This window comes from Panthera onca, chromosome E1, assembly GCF_046562875.1.
Source record: "Panthera onca isolate mPanOnc1 chromosome E1, mPanOnc1 haplotype 2, whole genome shotgun sequence".
Lineage (NCBI taxonomy): Eukaryota > Metazoa > Chordata > Mammalia > Carnivora > Felidae > Panthera > Panthera onca.
The window spans coordinates 17,088,124-17,107,540 of NC_138352.1; the positions used below are offsets into that span (position 1 = coordinate 17,088,124).

The 19,417-nt window shown below is 59.3% G+C and overlaps 2 protein-coding genes across 9 annotated transcripts in view; one reads left to right on the forward strand and one right to left on the reverse strand.

The window, feature by feature from the left end:
* Positions 1-5,165: 5,165 nt before the first annotated feature.
* Positions 5,166-10,286, reverse strand: FBXO39 (F-box protein 39). Of its 7 annotated transcripts, XM_060647656.3 has the most exons (5): positions 10,182-10,263; positions 9,078-9,427; positions 6,649-7,755; positions 5,644-5,820; positions 5,166-5,461 (listed from the first exon to the last, which is right to left on the reverse strand). In XM_060647656.3, the coding sequence occupies exons 3-5, from the start codon at positions 7,672-7,674 to the stop codon at positions 5,333-5,335; spliced, it is 1,332 nt and encodes a 443-aa protein (XP_060503639.1). In that variant the 5' UTR covers positions 7,675-7,755; positions 9,078-9,427; positions 10,182-10,263; the 3' UTR covers positions 5,166-5,332. The 7 variants fall into 7 exon arrangements, with proteins under 7 accessions (XP_060503639.1, XP_060503634.1, XP_060503636.1 ...); XM_060647651.3 differs by lacking the exon at positions 9,078-9,427 and having other exon boundaries at positions 10,182-10,286; XM_060647653.2 differs by lacking the exon at positions 9,078-9,427 and having other exon boundaries at positions 6,649-7,785; positions 10,182-10,279.
* Positions 10,287-10,390: 104 nt separating this feature from the next.
* The window catches only part of SLC13A5 (solute carrier family 13 member 5), a 44,528-nt gene continuing 35,501 nt past the window's right edge, over positions 10,391-19,417 (forward strand). The window contains exon 1 of one of the 2 annotated variants that reach the window (XM_078437936.2): positions 10,391-10,498. The gene's annotated coding sequence lies outside the window, so the exon portion shown is untranslated. The remainder of the gene's footprint in view (positions 10,499-19,417) is intronic. The other variant, XM_060647648.3, reaches the window with a different exon arrangement.

Below are 19,417 nucleotides of genomic sequence, written 5' to 3' on the forward strand. Positions count from 1 at the left end.
TTAGTTCTGATTCCGCCGACTGTGGTCCTGGATCCCCTACGCAGACTCGGGAGAGGGACGGACCTCTCTGGTGCCACCATCCCCGCTCCCTATGAAACCACACCGGGGCTGCTGACTCAGACCCACTATTCAAGCCTCACAGAGAGCAGATGAGAGCAGAGGCCCTGGATCTACCCACACCTGCAGGCGTCTCTCTGGGCCCCTTTCTGCTGGGAGACCCAAGAGGACAGAGGGGCCTCAGCTCCTAGACAGTCAGCTGAGTAATGGGGCTTGAGGAGCCGGTGGGCCCGGCTGCTGCCGCGTGGGGTCGTGCGGTTCGGGGGCAGGGGAGGGGTGGGCAGGACGCCTCTGGTTCACCGGCCGGAGGGGTCGTTAGTGGACGCGTCTGTTGCAGAGCCGGCCGTCAGGCAGGGCAGGCTGTGGTCTCAGGTCGCCAGCCAGGGAGATAGAGGGCGCCTCCTTCAGCCCCCCGGGCTCGGGGAGGGGTTCCCAGCCTCCTTCCTCCCCTGGATGCAGACGGAGGGTGTGAGTTTAGTGATGGTCTCCAGACCAACGGGTAATCATTTTTCAGACTCAAGTAACAGTAAAGGAGAAAGGAAAAACGTTCCCCGTTTCTGCCGCAGATTCAAGCCTGTGTCTGGACGAGTAGGCAGCTCTGGAGACGCAGGGGGGCCTAGGCCTAGGCCCCCGCACTGCCCGCCTGGGGGGGGGGGTGCCGCGCAGCCGTGTGAGCCGCGGTGACAGCCCCCCTGCCCTCACACCCGCGTCGCTTCTGCACAGCTGTGCTCACGGCTCAGGCGCGGTGAGGTCTGACCTCTCTTCCCTCGTGGTGGCTGTGGGGACTGGCCACCCGCCCTCATTCTGACGTCAAAGGGCCACCTCGCAAGTGCGGGGCTCACGTCCAGGCGCCTTGCTCGGAGCCGCTGCCACGCTCGGTGCTCACACTCGACTCGGTGATGCGGGGGTGGGGGGGGGGGCACTGGCCAGGAGGGCGGAGCCCCCACGCCCAGGGTCAGCACCTGGATTCTAGTTCCCACATGGCCAGCCCAGCCCCGCCTCCTCTTAGGGCCCCCTGCAAGGTGACAGTCGGCCAGACAGCTCGGGGCCTTCCCGTCTCTGATGTTCCCTGAATCTGGCTGCTCAGCTCCAGACGCGGTGTCTTGAACAGTGTCAGACGCGGGCCCGACTCCCTCGGGGTTTAGCATCTAAGCGTTCCCTGGCCCGGAGCGTCTGTGCGGCCGGCAAGGGGTGTCCCTAACCTCTCTGAGGCTGAGGGCGTCTGCTTCGTGCCGACCTGCGCCGTGACCTGCCTGCCCAGGGGCTGCGTATCTCCTGCCGGGTGATGAGGAGGGACCCCCTCCTCTCTGCCCCGGGGGGCGCCCCCGGGAGCTCCTCTGCTCTGGCTGGGAAGGGTCCGGAGCCCCTTCCCAGGTGAGAGGCAGGGGGTGTCTGTGCAGACTTGGGATTATCCCAGGGGGTGTGGTCAGCAGGTGCGAGGACTCAGCGGGAAACCCTTTCTTGTGAAAACAGCTCTGAGGGGCTCCGTGGTTCCTTGAGGTCACCACCTGGCTCAGGTCAGCCCCGTCACCTGCCTGGTCCCCACCGGTCCCCGGCTCCCAGAGTGCCCGCTGCCCCACAGGTAAACCGGGAGTAGTGAATCCCGACCAGTAAACCGGCGTGTGGCCAGAGAGGACTCGATGGGGCGGTTCCATCCACCGCCATTGGTGCCTGTTCCCGCTGCTTAAAAAGGGTGGGGTCTCGGGGCGCCTGGGTGGCTCAGTCGGTTGAGCGGCCGACTTCCGCCCAGGTCACCATCTCACGGTTCATGGGTTCGAGCCCCGCGTCGGGCTCTGTGCTGACATCTCGGAGCCTGGAGCCTGCTTCGGATTCTGTGTCTCCCTCTCTCTCTGACCCTCCCTCTCAAAAATAAACATTAAAAAAAAAAATAAACCTTGGTTCTTGAGAACTCCATCTTCCACGGCAGCATTTCTCAGCTACACATAGTAAAACGGAAGTTTTCTCTGATTCGTCCGACGCTCCCGTGCTCCGGAGTCGCGGGGGCTCCACGTGTCCTTGCGTGGGAGGCAGTTGGCCGAAATGAAGGGAGAGGCTCTAGGTTCCGGTTGGCGTTGACGCACCTGCTTCCGGCACTTCCTGAGCGAGTGACCTCGGGCAGGTTACTCTTAAGTCCCTGTTTCCTGATCTCTGAAGGAGGGAGGATGGCGTCCACCTGCCAGGGCTGTTACGAGGGTTCAAGGAAACCGTGACCCACACCTCGCACGCACGCACTGAGCACTCCGCCCCTTGTGGGGACGCCTCCCGCTGTATGGGGGTGGGGGGTAGAAAGTGTCCCGCGTTTCAGTCAGGGACTCTGGTGTCAGCTCTGCCACTAATTGGCCGTGTGGCCCCGGGACAGCCACCTCTTCTTCTGAGTCTGTGTTCTGTCATGCACATATTAAATCCCTCACGGCCCATGGCCAACTCTGGGTCCAGGCGACAGACGTGGCCCTTCCCAGTTCCGTGCAGCCTCCTGGACCCCGTCCCAGCTTTATTTGCATGCTGGGGAGCTCGGCATGTCTGAACCAGGTACAGAACTCAGGGTCACACAGCCAGTGGCCCGAGGGGACGGAGGTCACAGGTATCAGGACCCTTCTGCCCACGGAGCTGAAGGCCCCTCGCTCAGTCTTCTCAGAAACAAATCCTTCACTTTTGTTGTGGCCTTGCCTGTGGGTGGTGGTCTAGCGCCTCAGGGGACCGCGGTCCTGCTTTCCTCAACGCATTTATAAATTCGGAGGATTTGGCCCCCATCACGGTCGCCAGGGCTTCCTCTGCTGCACCCACAGCCGGGAGAGGCTCCTGTGCTCCGGCCAGAGGGGACAGGCAGGGACACGCAGCCATGGCCCACGGAGGTCACAACCCTGTGGCCATCTTCATCCACTCCTGGGCCCTGAGCATGCGGGTTACAGACTGCGTGTGCTCTGTGTTTCCCCGGGGCTCCCCTACTCTCAGCTGGGGGTCCTGCCTCAGCTCCATGGGGAATGGGAATGTCTGTGTGGCCAAGGAAGTCTCGGTGTCCTTCAGACTGTTGTCAGGGGACCCATGGGTCAAACTATTTTAACACCACCACCAAGATGTTACATGTGTTTTCACTCATTCTCTCTGGAGTTTTCCAGAGGCTGCATGGCGTGTGATGTCTAAACAGATGGCAGAGGCAGGGATGAGAAACCCAGGTTAACTATTGAGCCAGACTTAAGATTGTCTGAACTGTAAACTGAGCCCACACTTCTTTGGAAAACATGTCCATAAAATGTGTTAATGTGTTTTCTGTATGAGACTCCTCTACACTCAGATTCCATGTTTGGAGATGAAAGCAAGCTGTCCAAAACTGGTCCATGCCGAGAAGTCATTAGCCAGTCAGTCAACCAGCCATCAGTCAACCAAGCAGCCAATCAGTCAACCAACCAATCAGTCAACCAAGCAGCCAATCAGTCAATCAACCAGCCAGTCAACCAACCAGCCAGTCAGTCAACCAACCAGATGATCAGTCAACCAACCAGCCAGCCAGTCAATCAACCAGTCAGTCAACCAATCAGCCAGTCAGTCAACCAACCAGACGATCAGTCAATCAACCAGCCACTTAATCAGCCAGCCAATCAGCCAAATAGCCAATCAGTCAATCAACCAACCAGCCAATCAGTCAACCAATGAGCCAATCAGTCGATCAACCAGCCAATCAGTCGATCAACCAGCCAGTCAGTCAACCAACCAGACGATCAGTCAGTCAACCAGCCAGTTAATCAGCCAGCCAATCAACCAAATAGCCAATCAGTCAACCAGCCAGTCATTCTTACAGGTGGTCTGCATTCTAGCCGAGGCTCTCCTCACTGAGCTGGCTGTGCCCTTGTGGCTCCCAGGGCCCCTCTGGTGTCCCAACAGGGGGACCTACCCCCTCGCCTGTGTTGGTCTATCCTGAATGCTAGTGAGACAGGAGCCACGGGGACCCAGCAGCTGCAGGGTGGTTCCTGGGGCCGTGGCCACGGAGGTGCTGGGACCTCAAAAACACTGGATGCACAGGAGCTCTCACAGAGGCCTGGGCAGCTGCACAGATGCGGACAGAGCACACAGAAGGCTGCGCAAATCAAGTCTGCAACGAGACCCTTGTCGAAGGTATTCTGAAATTTTATTAATTGAGGTCTATTGGGAAAAAAACCCTATATGCAAATATATGCACAAAAATCTCAAAAGACCAGGATTAATACATGTCTGGGGCCTGGGCCCAAGGATTTGTAATTACTTCCTATTTAAAACACAGGAGACCACCCCCCTCCATTCTAAAAATAACACACAGCCCTTGTAGAAAGTTTGAGAAGTGGGGTAAAGCATAAAAAGGGAAACGAAAACCACGTATAATCCCATCACCCAGGGACGCTGTTAACATTTCTGGGGTAGCTCTTCTCTGCTTTCAAAACGCCCCCCTACACACTTTACATGATTGATATCTCACCAAACATGCAGCTTTGTGTCCTGGCCTTCTCGCTTAACACCGAATTAGGGATGTGTCCCCAGGACATTACAATTCTTTGTAAGTGGGAGTGATGGCCACAGCGCCGCTGGCGTGGGATCACTGTGCAGGGGTCAGGGGAGGTGGGCCCAGTTCTGAGCGGCTGCATTTAAAAGCGGGAGTTTGGGGGCGCGTGGGTGGCTCCGTCGGTTAAGCACCGGACTTGGGCTCAGGTCATGTTCTCGGGTTCGTGAGTTGGAGCCCCACCTCAGGCTCCGTGCTGACAGCTCAGAGCCTGGAGCCTGCTTCAGATTCTGTGTCTCCCTCTCTGCCCCTCCCCTGCTCACACGTGCGCGCTCTCTCTCTCTCAAAAATAAATAAAAGTTAAAAAAAACTTACAAGCGGGAATTTCCCCACCTCCCAGAGGACGTGCATTTCCAACCCAGCGCTGAGCTGGTGCTGGGGCTCCTGCAGTCACCAGGGACGCCAGGCTTTTCCGAATTGGCCAGCTGGGGGAAAGCGCGGTTCTGTTTGCCCCCCGAGGTGTTCTAGGTGTTCTAGGAGTCGGGCGAGGCACTGCTCTGTGTGGCTCCCGGCTCTTAGCTCCCGCCTGAGGCAGGCCATGCCGCCCAAGCCCAGGGACAAAGGAGAAGCCAGCCCTGGGTAGTTGGTAAAGACAGCACTTTGAAGGCACATCACCAGCGGCCCCAGCCTTTGTCGGGGCGTCGGATGGGGTGGAACTGGCAACAGGGACACGGGGGTGGGAGGGGGGGGTTCTGGGTCCTTCTGTGGGAACCGGCGGGGGGCTCCGACGCCCTCGGAGAGTGCTCCCTACATCATGGGGTAAGCGATGACGAAATAGTTGAGCTCAGAGTCGATGAGTTTCCTGTACTTCCGGTGGATCTCACGCAGCGTCCTGTCCTCGTCGTTGGTCTCGTACCTGTTCGTGTAAATTCGCACCTGCGCAGCACAGAAACACGACACGCGCACCGTGACTGCGCCAGGCCGGCCCCACGCTGGTCCCAGCCTCAAGCGCACACGGTCGGGCATCGCCGGGCACAGCCCAAAGCCAGCTGCTGGGGAGAGGGGGCTCTGGGCCCCCTCCCGTGCAGGTACCGCCGGAGACAGACCCAGGGCCCCACCTTGAGAGTGCGCAGGGAACACTGCCCTTCCTCCTGGCTCTTCAGGATCCGCTCCACGAACCTGACGTCCAGGAAAGCCCAGATTTTGAAGTAGAACAGCTTCCTGCAGGATGAGACGAGGAAGCACAGTTCCTCGTCCAGGGACTCGTGGTTGTTGTTGAACTCAAACGTCAGTTTCTGGAAAGGCAGCGAAGGGGAGACGGGGTTGGGGGGGGGTGTGGTGCCGTGGGCAGAGATGCTGGGACCGGCTGGGTCCTCCCACAACACGCCTGCGGCCCGGCTGTGGGTCAGACGACCACGGTGGCCCCAGGGCCACAGGTAACAGACGGGACGTGTGGGTGATTTCACCCAATCTGCAAGAGGCATTTGGAGCTCAGAGCCCGAGGCGCTGGTCCCATCCCCTCGGCCTCCCGGCCGGGCCACCAGGCGGCCGCCGCCCCCCCCCCCCCCCCCCCCCACGGAAGGACAGTAACAGGCAGGCTTCAAATGAGTTATCGGCACTTAGAGGCCCTCGTCGGTGGCGGTGGTATTTGTATCAGTTGACCGCAATCGTCCCAGCCCCCCAGGAGGTCCTTGGAGGGACACAATGACCCCGATTTTACAGATGGGGAAGCGGCCAGGGGAGAGGGCCGCGCACGCCCCTGGGCTCCTCAGTGACTTGGTGGGTCTGGTCTGGAGTCAGACTCCCGTGTGCTGCCGGGACCCGGTGCCGGGAGGAAGCGGCCTCAGACCCGCCCTCAACCTGGAGAGGCTCCGAGAGGGCACAGAGGGCTTTCCCTGGCGGGTAGCCCACCCGAAAGTGCCTCGTGCTGCGCGTGCACAGGTGAGCAGTAGCTGTCGCCCGCTGTGACCCTGGGGCAGGGGCGGGGGGGTGGTGGGGGGGGGACGCGTAGTCCGGGAACATAGCCCGAGCGTCGGTCTGAGTGGGCACGGGCCCGGCCGGGAGCAGGCAGCAGAGGAGAGGCCTGTGCCCTGGGGGAGCCTCCCGGCCCTCGGCCCCCCTACCTGCAGCGTGTACCGGAAGGTGGGCAGGAGATCCGTCAGCGTGGGCCTCATGGACCAGTCCGGGTCGCTGAAGTAGCAGCTTCTCAGACTGAGGCCCCGAACGGGGATCTCCTGCAGGAGGACCCGGGCCAGGCGCTCGTGCTTCATGACCCGCTCGAAGAAGAAGTTCACCTGGAGGTTGGAGGCGCGCCTGGCCAGCCTGGCCCAGGACACGCCCCAGATGACCTGGCCGTGGGGGTCGTGGACGTGGCACTTGATGTTTATGGTCCAGAGGGTCCCGGCGTTGTTCTCGCACAGGCCGTCCAGCAGCTCGTCCGAGATGCAGTTGTAGTTGAGGGTCAGGGACACCAGGCTGCGGAACGTGGCCATGGTCTCGCTGAACCGGGGGCTGCTGTAGACGGCCAGGTGGTGGCTGAAGTAGTCCTCGATGTTGAGCTGGGACACCAGGCTCTCGCCCCGGGAGCAGCTCAGGGAGCCGAGCACGGCGCAGCCCTGCTCCACGGTCAGCCTGGCCCCTTTGAGGCTGAGGTGATCCAGCTGCCTTCCCGCTTTCTTCAAGAAGCAGCTCAGGCTCTTGATGAGCGAGCCGCGGATGCTGCTCCTCCAGACGGGACGGTCCAGCTCCAGGTGCTGCACGGACAGCGACTTCAGGCGGTTGTTGCTCTTGCCCAGGCAGGACAGCAGGCCTCGCACGGTGACCTGGAACTTCTTGGTGAGCGCGGCATTGTAAGGGTTCAGAAACCTGATCTCTAGGTGCTCCAGATAGCGGCCAAATTTCTTCACGTACCAAAGAGCCGACTCGAACTCGGACGCGTGCACCCTGGAGGGTCTCCCGCTGAACGTGATGGTCCTGTACCGCCAGAGGTCAGCCGAGTACATCATCTGGTTCCACTTTCTGCAGACGAGGGCGGCCCGGGACCTGTCCCTGTCTCCCAGCCACCAGAACACGCGACGCAGGCACACGTCGGGCAGGGCGGCCCAGCAGCTCTGGTCTCGGGGCTGGACGGCTTGGCTTTCTTCGTCCATCGAGGAGCCGGGGTGTCCAGAGCAGCCGTGCGGTAGGCAGGGGCTTCCAAAAACGAGGAAACAAAAGCGACCGCTCGTCTTCTGTGGGGAGTAAAAAGGAAGCGCCGTGACCTGCCGAACGGAAACCAGACCCCCTTGAATGAGCTCGCAGCCCGGCCTCACGTGCAGCCCTTCCGCGAGGGGCGAGAGCCTCGCCGTGAAGGCCCGCAGAGACCCAGGCCGTCGGGGTCTCTCGGACACACGCACACCGGGACCCGCGCCCAGCACGGTCCCAGGAGTGAGAAGCCTGGGGACAGGGCTGTTCAGAGGAGGCGGCATCTGGGAGGGGCTTCGCGGGCTGCGTGGGAGCCGCAAGGCAGCCCGGGTCGGCCCGGCGGTGCCGGAGGAGAGCGGACGCACTCTGGGCAGCGGGCACCGTGGCGCAAAGCCACAGAACTGGGAACGAATGGGATCTGTTCACGTGCGGGGAACTAAAAATTGTCACTTCACTTGTGGGGGCGGGGGTTGGAGCCGGAACGGGGTGGGGGGGGGGGAGGTGCCGGGTCAAGGGGCCCCGGAGCGATGCAGACAGAGGCTGCGTCCTAGGGGCCAAGACTGGAGTTCCGACATGCCGGGTCCCCTGCTGGGGATGGGGACCCTGGCTGCTTGGCACCGAATTGCCGATGCGGGTGTTTGCATTCAAAGGGTTAGCGGCACATCAAGGGTCACGGGCGGAGAGCCTCCCATGAGGCCGCGGGGGCCGGGCAAGGGCCAAGGAGCCTGCGTCCACAGGTGTTGTCAGTCTGACGTTAGAAAGGACCCTCCAGGGAGGGGGAGGATGAATGGCCAGAGCAGACTTTGGGCTCCGAGCCTGGGGCTAGGGCGGCGGGACAGCGGGGATGCGTGGGTTTATGCGTTCTTTGCAGGACACGGTGACTGGGAACGTAGAAGTGGGGCGACCTGGCAGCCGGGCTGCAGACGAGACCTCTACGAAGCTAGGGAGGCCCCGGGAGGGCCCGGCCACCGCCCACCCGGGGTGCTGGGCCCTGGGACTTTCTACAGGAGCCATCTGCTGAAGTTTTCCTGACGGCGTGATTTCCACGTCTCCCCGGCCTGAAACTTCTCCTCTTTCCCTTTCCCTGTCTCTCCCAGAGGCCCCGCTCTTCAAGCTTGCGGCCCTGTGGCCCCGGAACGCTTCTGCCGGCTACTTTACCAAGTGGCCCGAGATTATCCTCACGGCTCATGAAACCGCAGGGCCGGAGGAGCTCTGGGAAGTATGTCTTTACAGATGGAAACTGAGCCCCAGAGGGGTGAGGGCGCTTGCCTGTGGTCACACAGCCCTCAGGAGCCGAGGGACGCGTTAATCGCATTTCTCAATGCGGGACGGACATGCGTCTGCGCGTGAGCTCGTGAGCGTCGCTCACTTGCTCTCCGTGCCTGTCCCCGGCTGCGTCTAGGATCCGCGTGCAACCGTGGTGGGCGTCCGTGCCGCTCTCCTCTCGGCTCTCCCTGTGACGGACCCCCGGGCGCCCCCGACGGTGGTGACGTGTGGGAGGCTGGTTCTGCCGGGTCCTCTGGGGCCCGGCGCCCTCCCCCACCTCCGGATCCAGGCAGACCTGCACGCGGGATTTGGCAGCGGCCTGGCCCCGTCCAGGGTTCCCCTCTCGCCCGTGCCCGTCCCTGACGATGATCCTCGGCCCAGCCTGTCTCCCGCGGGACTCACACACCCCTTGAGACCAGGGACGGCCTCATTCTCGTGAGTCGCACTTGCCCACTGAACAAAGGAAGAGAGAGGGTCGTCTCTTTGTTCACAGAACTGGGTCCCCAGCACTTTGCTTGGAGCTAGGTGCGTGAGAGAGGCCAAGCCACTCCCAGAGCTGAGCAAAAGCCTTTGCCCTAGCAGTCATGGGCGCAGGAGCTCTCAGACACGGAACCACGGGGTGGTGTGGGCAGAACCGATCTGCGGGCTGGGAAAGCCAAAAGCCACAGTCGGTACTGGGCACAGCCTCCCCTCCTAAACGACCTCGCCAGCCGCAGGCGGCGGAGCTCAGAGGTCGGGTCCCGGTTCCATCAGTTGCTAGGGATGACCTCAGGCAAGTTAATTTTCTCTGTGCCTCAGTCTCCACATCTGAAAACCAGGGATAACAGTGGCGCCTCTGTCTTAGCGGCGGGAGGATTAAATGAGCTGATCCGTGCAGGTGCCTGGTGTGTATCAGAGGCTGTACCGCGTTTGCGCCTGGTAAGTGGAGGCCAAGGCGCTTCTGGGGCGGTCCCTGCTGGGCGCGGTGAACACACCCAGTTTGCGGATGGGGAAACAGAGGTGTGCAAGTTGGGAAAGTCTCCCCGCGAAGGCCCGCAGAGAGCGGGCAGGGATCGGAACCCACCCCAAGGGCTCACAGACCTGTCCCCCAGGCGGGGAGCTGCCAGCCCGGGAAGAAACCTAAGGAAGCCGCGTCACCCACGGCCCGGAGGTGCCCGAGGACGCCTGTTTCCAGGAGGAGGCGGCAGGGGCCCCATTACCCGCTCACCGCGCCCCGCTCGTTGCGCCCGGTTTGGGCTGCGGGGACAGCGAGCCGCCCGCCTGCTCCCGCGCCGCCTGCGCTCCGACGCCGACTCCGCGCAGGCCTCCGGGACGCGCGCCCTCGCCGGCGATGAGCCTTTGTGACGCGCCCAGGCCTGCGGGCCTCCGCTGTGCCCTGGGCGCGAGGCCCCAACCCGGGGTCGCCAGGGTCCCCGCGGTGCGTGCGGGGGGGCCGGACGGCCCCTCCAAGTGTCCCGGAACGCGCGCCGGGGCCTGGGAGGACCTGGTCCGAGGGTCCCGGGAGGGCGGGTTCCGTGCGCAAAGGTGCGTGGGGCGGGGCTGGGGGTCCATGGGGGGGTGGGCTCCGGGAATACGAGGCGGTGGGTTCAGGCACCAGCGGGGAGGGGGCCGGAGAGAGTACTGGGGGCCGGGTCCGCGGGGTGGAGGAGGGGGGGCGGGGTCTGGGCCGTGGATGGGGCTCGGGGTTGGGGAGGGCCAGAGGGCAGAGGGCCGGGGTCACAGAGTCGGAGGCGGAGCGCAGGGTAGGGGCGGGGTCCGGGCGTGGCTGGGGGCTGCGTGCGCGCGACTGAGGGTGGGCTTCCCTCTGCGATGGGGAAGAGGCTGTGCGGGAGCTCGGTGCTGTGCCTGTGGGAGGAGGCGCTGCGCTCTGCACCCCCCTCTCCTTCCCCCAAGTCGGAAGTGGTTCCCATCGGAAAGGCTTGGCCCACCTGACTCACCTAAGACAAGGCGTGAGTGGGTGTCTAACGCACCCACTTTCCATGGCCCTCCCCTCCCGGCCGCCCTAGGGTGTCCCTAAAGGCCAGGCAAAAAGGCGGGGGCGGGGGGGGGGGTGTACGATTGCGGGCGGGGGGTGCATGTGGGCCTCTGACACCAGCCTCCCGGCTCCGGTGTGCGTCCTGAGCCCCGGCCTGCCCCCGGCAGGCAGCCGCATCCTCCCTGCCTCCTTCCGTTTCTGCCTTTCCCTGCGCGTTGTCCCTTCCCGTCCTGCCCGCTCCTAGCGCCGTGTCTCTGACCGGGAAGGACCAGTGAGGAATCTCAGGAAAGGTGGACAGGAAAGGGTATTTTCAGTCTCCAGAGACAGGCCTGGGTTCCCCGGTGTCCAGACTACAGCCCGGATGTCCGATCCAGGTGCCTGACACCTGGGATTCCCAGGCCCAAGAGCCGGGGGCCTCTCTCCTGGTTTCTCTGTGGCTGCTGGCAAACCAGTATCTCCGTTCGAAGGAAAATAGTTAAACCTTTTCTTGTAAGAGGAAAAAACCCAAGAAGAAAATCCTTCCCTTTTCACAAGGAAAGACTGCCAAGGGGGGGGGGGGGGGCACGCAGGAAGACGGTATAAAACGGAGTCTTCTCCATCGGCGGCACCTTTTCTGTTCCAGGCTAGCGGGAGGTTCTCATTCGGTTTCCTTGCCGTGAAGCTGGCCGCCAGCCTTTCTCCTGAAGAAATGCGTATGGCAAACCTGGTGTGTTTAAAGTGCAAAAGCCAGTTCCGGGGCTATGTCTCCGTGCTGCTGTCCCCGGTCCCCAAAGCACAAACCCTGAGCTGCAGGTGACACCCAGGAGACACGGAGGAACCTTCTGGGGGCTTGGGACAGGAGGGACAGACTAGGGAAGCCACACTGTGCGCTCTTATGTGGCTATTAAGAGAGAAGAGCCACATCATCTGGCCTGGAGACATGTCCTTGGGTGTTTGGGGTCAGAGGTACAAAGCAGCGTTTATGGTGGGACTCCCAGTGTGCGTGTTTATATAATCTGGTTGCCAGATGAGATATAGGATTCCCCGTGAAATTTCAGTTTCAGGGCCACATTTTTCTAGTATAACTGCGTCCCATGCAATTATTTTGTAACTGTTTCTGTCCCAAGTAATGCATTTTTATTTGCTGGATCTGGCAACCCCGTGACGTAAGGGTGGGGGAAAGTGTGGAAAGAAAAGGCGGACCGTGGGTGGCAAGGGTGTGCGGCCCCAGTACCCCCACCAGTTGTGGAGCTCACCACCTTTGCAAGATGGTGCCCTCGTGTGCTCGTAGAAATAGCTAAAGAAGTTAGAAAGGAATGTTTAGGTCCATTTTTTTTTTTTTTTGGTAAGGAGCGTGTGTCATATATGAAGAAAAAAAAGGCAAACGGCAGAGTAATGAGTATAGTGAGATAACATATGGGGAATAAGAAACAAGTTAAACCCCACGTGAACTTGTCCGGGTTTGCATGAGCGAAGGGAAAGTGTTCAGAGCATACTGACCAGACTGCCGGTGTGGGTGTCCTAGGGTCCTGGGGTGGGGAGGGGAGGTTGTCAGCTTTCCCCTCGTGTGTGACCTTATATCAGCCGGTTACAACCAAATCTCGTACTTCTGTGTTTTGAAAAACATCCAATAGTGAAAGCTTGTGGTCACTGCTGTTTTTGTCTTTTAAATGAGGCCTCCGGTGTGTAAGCTTCGGAACTCCGTCCACGTGGATTCCACGCTGGATCCTGCCTCCCTTTCCTCGTATAATCCCAGGGAAGCTCCCCGTCGGCTCCGTCTAGCTTCCTTGGCTGATTAACCATTTGTAAAGAGCTTCCTGTTGAACCACGTTCACACGATGGTCCGGTAGCTCCAATGCCAACTCTTATTATTACTAGGAAATAATTTAGGATGTAAAAACCTAGCGGCTACAAACCCCGATCTGCTGGAGGCAAGCCACAACAGCTTGGATCCCGCCCAGGACTTGTGCTCTCTGGGCCTCCGCTGCCCGCTCCACCACGAGAGCCGGCCCGGCGCCCTCCGCTTCGTTCACTCCCTCAGCGCGCGTGCAGTGCTCGCGGCGTCCGTCCCGGGGCTCGGAGCCGGAGGCACACGCTCAGAGATCCGGCTCAGCCTTCGAAGGCGGCCCGGTCTCCGGGAGCTCAGGCGACGAAGCAGGTATCAGGTGCTCTGAGAGACTTCACTTGGGCACGCGGAGAAGGGGCCTGGAGAAGGGCTGGCGGCCGTGTCTGCAAACATCCGGCAGCTCTTGGGGGGTTTTAAAAACACGGTCCAGATAGTTCACGGCCAGGTAAGGAGAGAACAGAGGCAGGGCCTGGTGTTGATTCAGGGTCACACTGAGAACCGCGCTCGGGCTGTGCCAGGCTGCTCCCACGGTCTTCTGCGGGCGGACACGGGCTGTGCTCACACCGCAAAGGCGGGCTCACCGTTTTGCTTGTGCCCCTTGCTGCTTGCTTGGTTGAATTTTCAGAAGGAGGAAGAGACTCCCTATTCTCCATCTCTGGACAGACGCCTTTCTCTGTCTTGGAGGTCGGATCCTCAGTGCTTTGACTTGGGAGGGGTGCAGAGAAAATGTCTCACGGACCCTGGGATCCCACATTTACCCTGCAGTTGTGAGTGATGCGGTGAACTACAACAATGGCTTTGGCTTTAACAGTCGGACAACACGATAAACTAGATAACCCCAAAGCTCCCGCTACGCGCATGTAGAAATGCCCGGTGAGACGTGGCAAACGTTTAAGCCAACAGCTGACTTTAAAAGAAGGAAACTTTAAAGGTCCACGTCCCAGGAATGAAGGCCTGACCTTTTAAGCACATGCACTTACAGAGGAGACGTGGGTCCCCATGTCATAATAAGGGCTTGGACGAGAGAGAAGTCTTGTCCACACAAAGTTGGTGGGGATAGGGGGCTGGAAGTAAGCTTCCCCTTTCCCTGCACGGAGCTGGGAGCCTAGAGGCTACACTTGTGGCTAAGAGAGAAGAACGAGTTCAGTGGAAGGGGAATGTGGCAAGCCAGCTCGTCTACACTGGGCTGGGATCTGAGCGTGGGGGAGAAACACACTCCTGAAACCTTGGAATCACGGGCGCACGCCATTCGTGTACTTGGGGTTCAGACTTACATTAGCCTCGTGGTCTGGGACCCCCATCATAAGAATTAACATAAAAATTGGGAAGTCTGGCTGAAGCAACCAGAAAAAATCCCTCTGGAAGGTACATCAGCTCAAACTAGGTCATTCCTCCAGGTAGAGTCCCACTGAATGGAGGCTCAGGGTTCAGACTCACAAGGAAACACTCTTCCTTGAGTGAGAGTCAGAGGCACAGGCAAGAGCAGGGCTGTTCTCGGGAAACTTCAGAAAATAGAACTGTAGGAGACTGTAAAATAAGCTGATTGGAAAGGATTAGGACAATTGATGTATCTGAGTGATGAATATTATATCATATTAGCTTTCTACTTTCATATTTGTTTGAAAATTTTGTAATACCCCTAAAAGGCTTAAGGTAGTAGAGGGACTCTATTGCCATCCAAGCTATCCTTTTCAGACATATAGGGTCTCAAAAATTAGCTTTCTGTGACTTCTTTCTTAAGAAACTCTTTGAGGATATGCTCTAGCAAAGAAGGGGCAAAACAAGAAAGAGAATGACCTGAACCTGAACCTGAAATTTGGGAACAGAACTCGACACTGGAGAAGGTGGAAGAAATTCCCAGAATGATAGCTATTCATCAGGTCTGGGGAACACATGCCCTCAAAATGAAATGGACAGAAGACTACTGTGTTTGATTATGCCAAGGAGAAATCTTTCTAATCCAGTAGAAAATTCTAGGAATGATTTATAGTTACCTACGAAGAGAAGAAAATGAAAAATTGGAGCAATAATCAACTCCAGGAAAAACAAAAAGTTACGGAAGAAAGTAGATATAATCATAATTTGTGTGGTGTCATCATTTATAGTATTTACATGGTCATGGTTGAATGATGATTTAACCAGCATGGGAGAGTGGAGAGAGAGAAGCCTGGCAGTGTGTATAAGATCGGTGGTGTAAGAGAGAGAAATCTGTATCCCTATATCCTTATGGATTAATCGATAACACCTAAAATTGAAAGCAAAAAAACAGCAGCGTAAGAAGGTGCTTGAGAAGTATAGAGGTAAATACCAGAAGAAACAGTCCAAAAGGTTGGAAAGCAGAGTATTTGCGTGTGGGGCGAGGGTAGCATAAAGGAGGTAGTGGCGTTTAAGTGGCCACAGTATTAAGTACATTACATGATATGTTGGCAGTTGACCGATGGCGTAGAAAAGCGCCTCTGTGTGCGTGTGGATGCCGGTCCGGTGGCACATCCGTGGTGAGTGCCCGCGGGTGTCCTCGGGAAGCACTAGACAGCCCCCTTGACCTCAAGAGAGAGGCTCCGGGAAGCTGTGCGGCCAGCAAATGGCAGAGTGGAGCTGAAATTGCGGACCTCCAGCCCCAAGTTGGTGTGTGGGAGCCTCTGGTCGCCAGTTCGAAGGGGAGGCCTCCGCCACGTCTTGTTCCCCGGCTCACCAAGTATCTCCCGATTCCAACGCAAGACCACGTACGGGTTGGAGAAAGCCCCAGCGGTGAGGGGAACAGGTACACTGGCGAGTCCGTGCACCGCTGAGCCCGGGACCCGCGTGGCGGGGGCTCCCCAAGCTGGGAACACTGGGGATCTTGTGGAGGGGCATTTCTGGGGGGAGGGGGGAGGCCTGCGATCCTGCAGTTCTCACAGGCTCCCGGGTGATCCTGATGCTGGTCCACGGGCCACACCTCGAAAAGCCAGCACCGCGAGGCAGAAGCTCCAAACGCCTGTCAGCAGACGGATGGAGCGTGAGGGGTGGCTGCACAAAGGCCATAGGACGGATGCCATACTGAGAGGCGCCACGATGCGGGTGGACCTTGAAAACCTTCTCCGCGAAAGAAGCCGCAAGTCCACATATTCTACGATTCTGTTCGTACGAAGCATCCAGAACAGGCAAATCCAGAGACAGAAAGTGGATGCGTGGCTGTCGGGGGCTGGGGACGGAGTGGGTGGGGCGCGGCCAAGGAGTAGGGGGTTCCTCTTCGGGGTGATGAAAATGTTCTGGAATAGGCAGTGGTGGTGGTCGCATAACACGGTGAATTTTGTGTGTGTTTTAGCACAAGAGGGCAGGACCTAGGTCGGCCTCGGGTCTCCTTAGTCGCGGTGCTCTCTAGCTCTCTGAGTCGAAGGGTTAGGAGAGGATAAGCAAGGAGGCAAGATCCTCGGAGAGAAGCCTTGCTAAACTTCCCCAGAGGAAAAGTGCTCCATCCTCCCAACCGGGAGAGTGGCCGGGAAACGCCAATGCCTGAGGAGGTGCCCGTGAGTGCTCCCCGCCCGCCTGTCGATCCCGCCAGTGGCCTCTACGGAGTCCCCTTCTTTGTCAGCGTCCTTGAGGGCAGATAGGGCCAGGAGCTCACAGGCTGACAGACTCTCACGAGGAACAGAAGATGATGAGGCAGGTCCTACTGGGGACCAAGCCGCAACGTCCCCAGGGGACGTTGGGGACCAGGGGCGCAGGGCGGTGCGTTCCAAGATGCGGGGCTTGGAGCCACGTCACTGAGCAGCTTGGCGATGGAGGACGCCAGCAGGCCGCCTCCCCGAGAGGCTCTTCCCTCGCTTCTGAATCCCGACAGGACACTGTGCTCTCGGCCAAGTGAAGGGCTGCGGCCGCCGGGCGGGGAGCTCGTCTGTGCATGCTGTTGGTGCAACGGCGTTTGCTCACTTCCTGTCTCTGGGTCACCTTTCGGTGATTCTGGTAATATTTCAAACTTTTCGCTATGATGTTGGCGATGGGATGGGATCTGCAGTGATCTAATCGCTCAGAGGATGGCTAGCATGTTTTAGCAGTAAAGTATTTTTGCTTGTGCCTCAAAATTGAGACATGATGCTATTGCACACTTTATAGACTCCAGAGTGGTGTGAACGTAACTCATATGCGTGGTGGGAAACTGGAAAATTCACGCGACTCCCTCTATTGCAACGCCACCTTTATCGGGATGGTCCACGTGGAACCACGGTGTCCCCGTGGTGCGTCTGTAGAGCGAACACGATCGCTGACGAGGCTAGAGACAACAGGGAAGGTCATCATCCCGGCTTCAGACAAACCGTGCACGGAGGGGCGAGGTAGCAGGCGTGTGTCCACAGGCAGCAGATTCAGACCCGGAACCCAGGCAGAGTGGCCCGGGCCGGTCTCCCCCAGGACGGCTGCAGGGCCGGGAGGTCTGGGTTCAGATCCTGAGAGTGCACTTAGCTTTTGGGGCCTCTGTCTCATTTCTTTGGACTCCACTGGGGACCTGGCGGGGGGGGGGGGGTTTAGGGCAGGTGCTCCCAGAAATTGTGCGCAAAGCTGCCTTCGAGTGCGTGTTCCTTTTCCCGAGGAACGGTCAGCATTTTGGGGGGCGTCCACAGCCCGACAATTCCTAACGGACGGGGCTGAGTGGCCCAAAGATTTGAGATTCAGAGAAATCAAGTTCTGTTACAGGCAACAGACGTCACACGTGCATAGTGGAATCAACTGAATAGAAGACATTTCTTTGCGCACCACTTGTGGTCTTTCCACAGGAAGGAGGTGCGGGTGGTTAGACAGATAAAAACGTGGGGGCAGCACATCTCATGGCTCAGCGGGAACTTAAAGAATTTGCAGATAATTGCAACTCTGTTAGAAACTTTTAGATACTAGGTGCTTCATGTTAAAAACGTTCAGGGCATTTTTCTGTTCCCAGAATTTGATTCATAAAAAGTCAAGCCCGTGTGTAATTAGCTTCACAATTCATACTCACCTTTTATGGTTTGTAAACACGATTATGAAATTCCTGAGCCTTGGAGAGGGTTGAACGTGGCCGCGTAGCTGTGGAAATACTCGTTTATTTCGGCCTCGGGGAGCTTGCATGCGTAACTTCCAATGGCAGCTTTTTGCTACAACTTGCAGACATTCTCCCTCATCTGGAATCAAACAGGGTTCTCTGGGGGCACCGCTGGGTAGTAATGACCGACCGCCCTTGGTCCGCCAGGCTCGGGGCTCTCGGTGCTGGATGCAAGGGCACGACCTCCCAATCTTGTCCACACGGGGGGTGGGGGGGCATCGCTCGGCGAACCTGCAGAAAACCACTGATGTGCCCGATCCTAGAGAGTGTGACATCCCTGGTCTGGCACGTGGCCGGGGCTGTGGAGGCTGAGAGAGGTCCCGGGGGATTCTAAGGTGTGGGGATGCGGCGTGCCGCGGGTGTAGGAGGGAAGGCTGGCTCTGAGTCCCAGGGCCGGGGCTCCGAGCTGAGCCTTGGCCTCTGGCCTTTCCATCAGAGCAAGAAGAAGACGGTAGCGGATGAGCTCGCTGACATGTCTGGAGGTGCAGGTGCACAGGGTGGGGACAGACACCTGGAGCTCGTGGAGGAAAGATGGGCTGCGTTGCTGCAGAGGAGAGAGGGGCAGAGGGCAGAGGTCCCCGTCGCCACCCTGGCCCTGGATGAACTCGTCAGACGGAGGGGACCCGGCCCCAGGAGTGAGGCTGGGGCAGGGGGCCGGGATGCCGTGGGCGAGCGTGCGGGGCAGCCCCCCCCCCCCCAGGTGCCAGTAAGCTTCACCTGGAAGAGAAGGGGTGACGGTCTGCGGGACGGGGGCCTCGGGGATGCAGGGACAGGACGTGAGGCCACACACGTGCCCCCACGCTCACGTGAGAGACCCCTCCTAGTGCGTACCCCTGGGGTCTCAGAGCCTTTCCCAGCCCGGAGCAGCCGTGCTAACGGAGGGCTGCAAACCACCATACGGAGGGAAAGGCCCGGATCGGACTCCGGTCTCCTGCCTGACTCTTAAATCCGGGCACCGAACCAGAGACCCCACGGTGGGGTCTCCAGGCTTATGCCAAGCATCTTGCAGGCACTGTCTCGTTTCGTCGCCCAGCTGGTCTGGTGTAAGCGTTAACAGCCCCATTTTGCAGCTCTAGAAACGGAGGCACAGGGAGGTTATGTAATTTGCCCAAGGTCACACGGCGAGTGTCAGAGCTGGGTTCAAACAAGGTTGGTGCGACTCCAGGACTTGGGTGCCCAAGCGAGTCACAGCCCACCTTGTTGGACATGTGGGCAGGGGGCGCCGGGCCAGGAGAGACCTTTGCTGCCCACCCTTGTCCGTCTCCTGGAGCTCTGGTGAGTATTGACAGTAATGAAAAAAATGAGACGTCACAGGGTGTCCTGTCTCCCGCGGGGACCCCCGGGACGGAGGGGTGGCTGAGACCCAAAAGGGGGCACGTGGTGAGGCCTCCCGGGGGCAATAATCGGTGGGAGAGGGGTGAACTGGAAGTGACCCCGAGCTTTCTCGTCCACATCCTACTTTTCTTCCAAGATGCTTCCTCTTTCTAGACTGTCCCGCCCGGCTCCCCCCCTTCCCCTGAGGACGACTCCTATGTTACCACTGGTCGGGGCTGCCCTCCTTTGCCCCGGCTGTAGTTAGCTGCTGGTCTGTCT

What these genes read in the sequence shown, in the direction of transcription:
- FBXO39 (XM_060647651.3), bottom strand. Translation starts at nt 7,674, where the DNA reads ATGGACGAAGAAAGCCAAGCCGTCCAGCCCCGAGACCAGAGCTGCTGG. An exon ending in CCTTCCGGTACACGCTGCAG is followed by an intron (nt 5,821 to 6,648) that starts GTAGGGGGGCCG and finishes CTGCCTTTCCAG; the next exon opens with AAACTGACGTTTGAGTTCAA. An exon ending in GTTCCCTGCGCACTCTCAAG is followed by an intron (nt 5,462 to 5,643) that starts GTGGGGCCCTGG and finishes TGTGCTGCGCAG; the next exon opens with GTGCGAATTTACACGAACAG.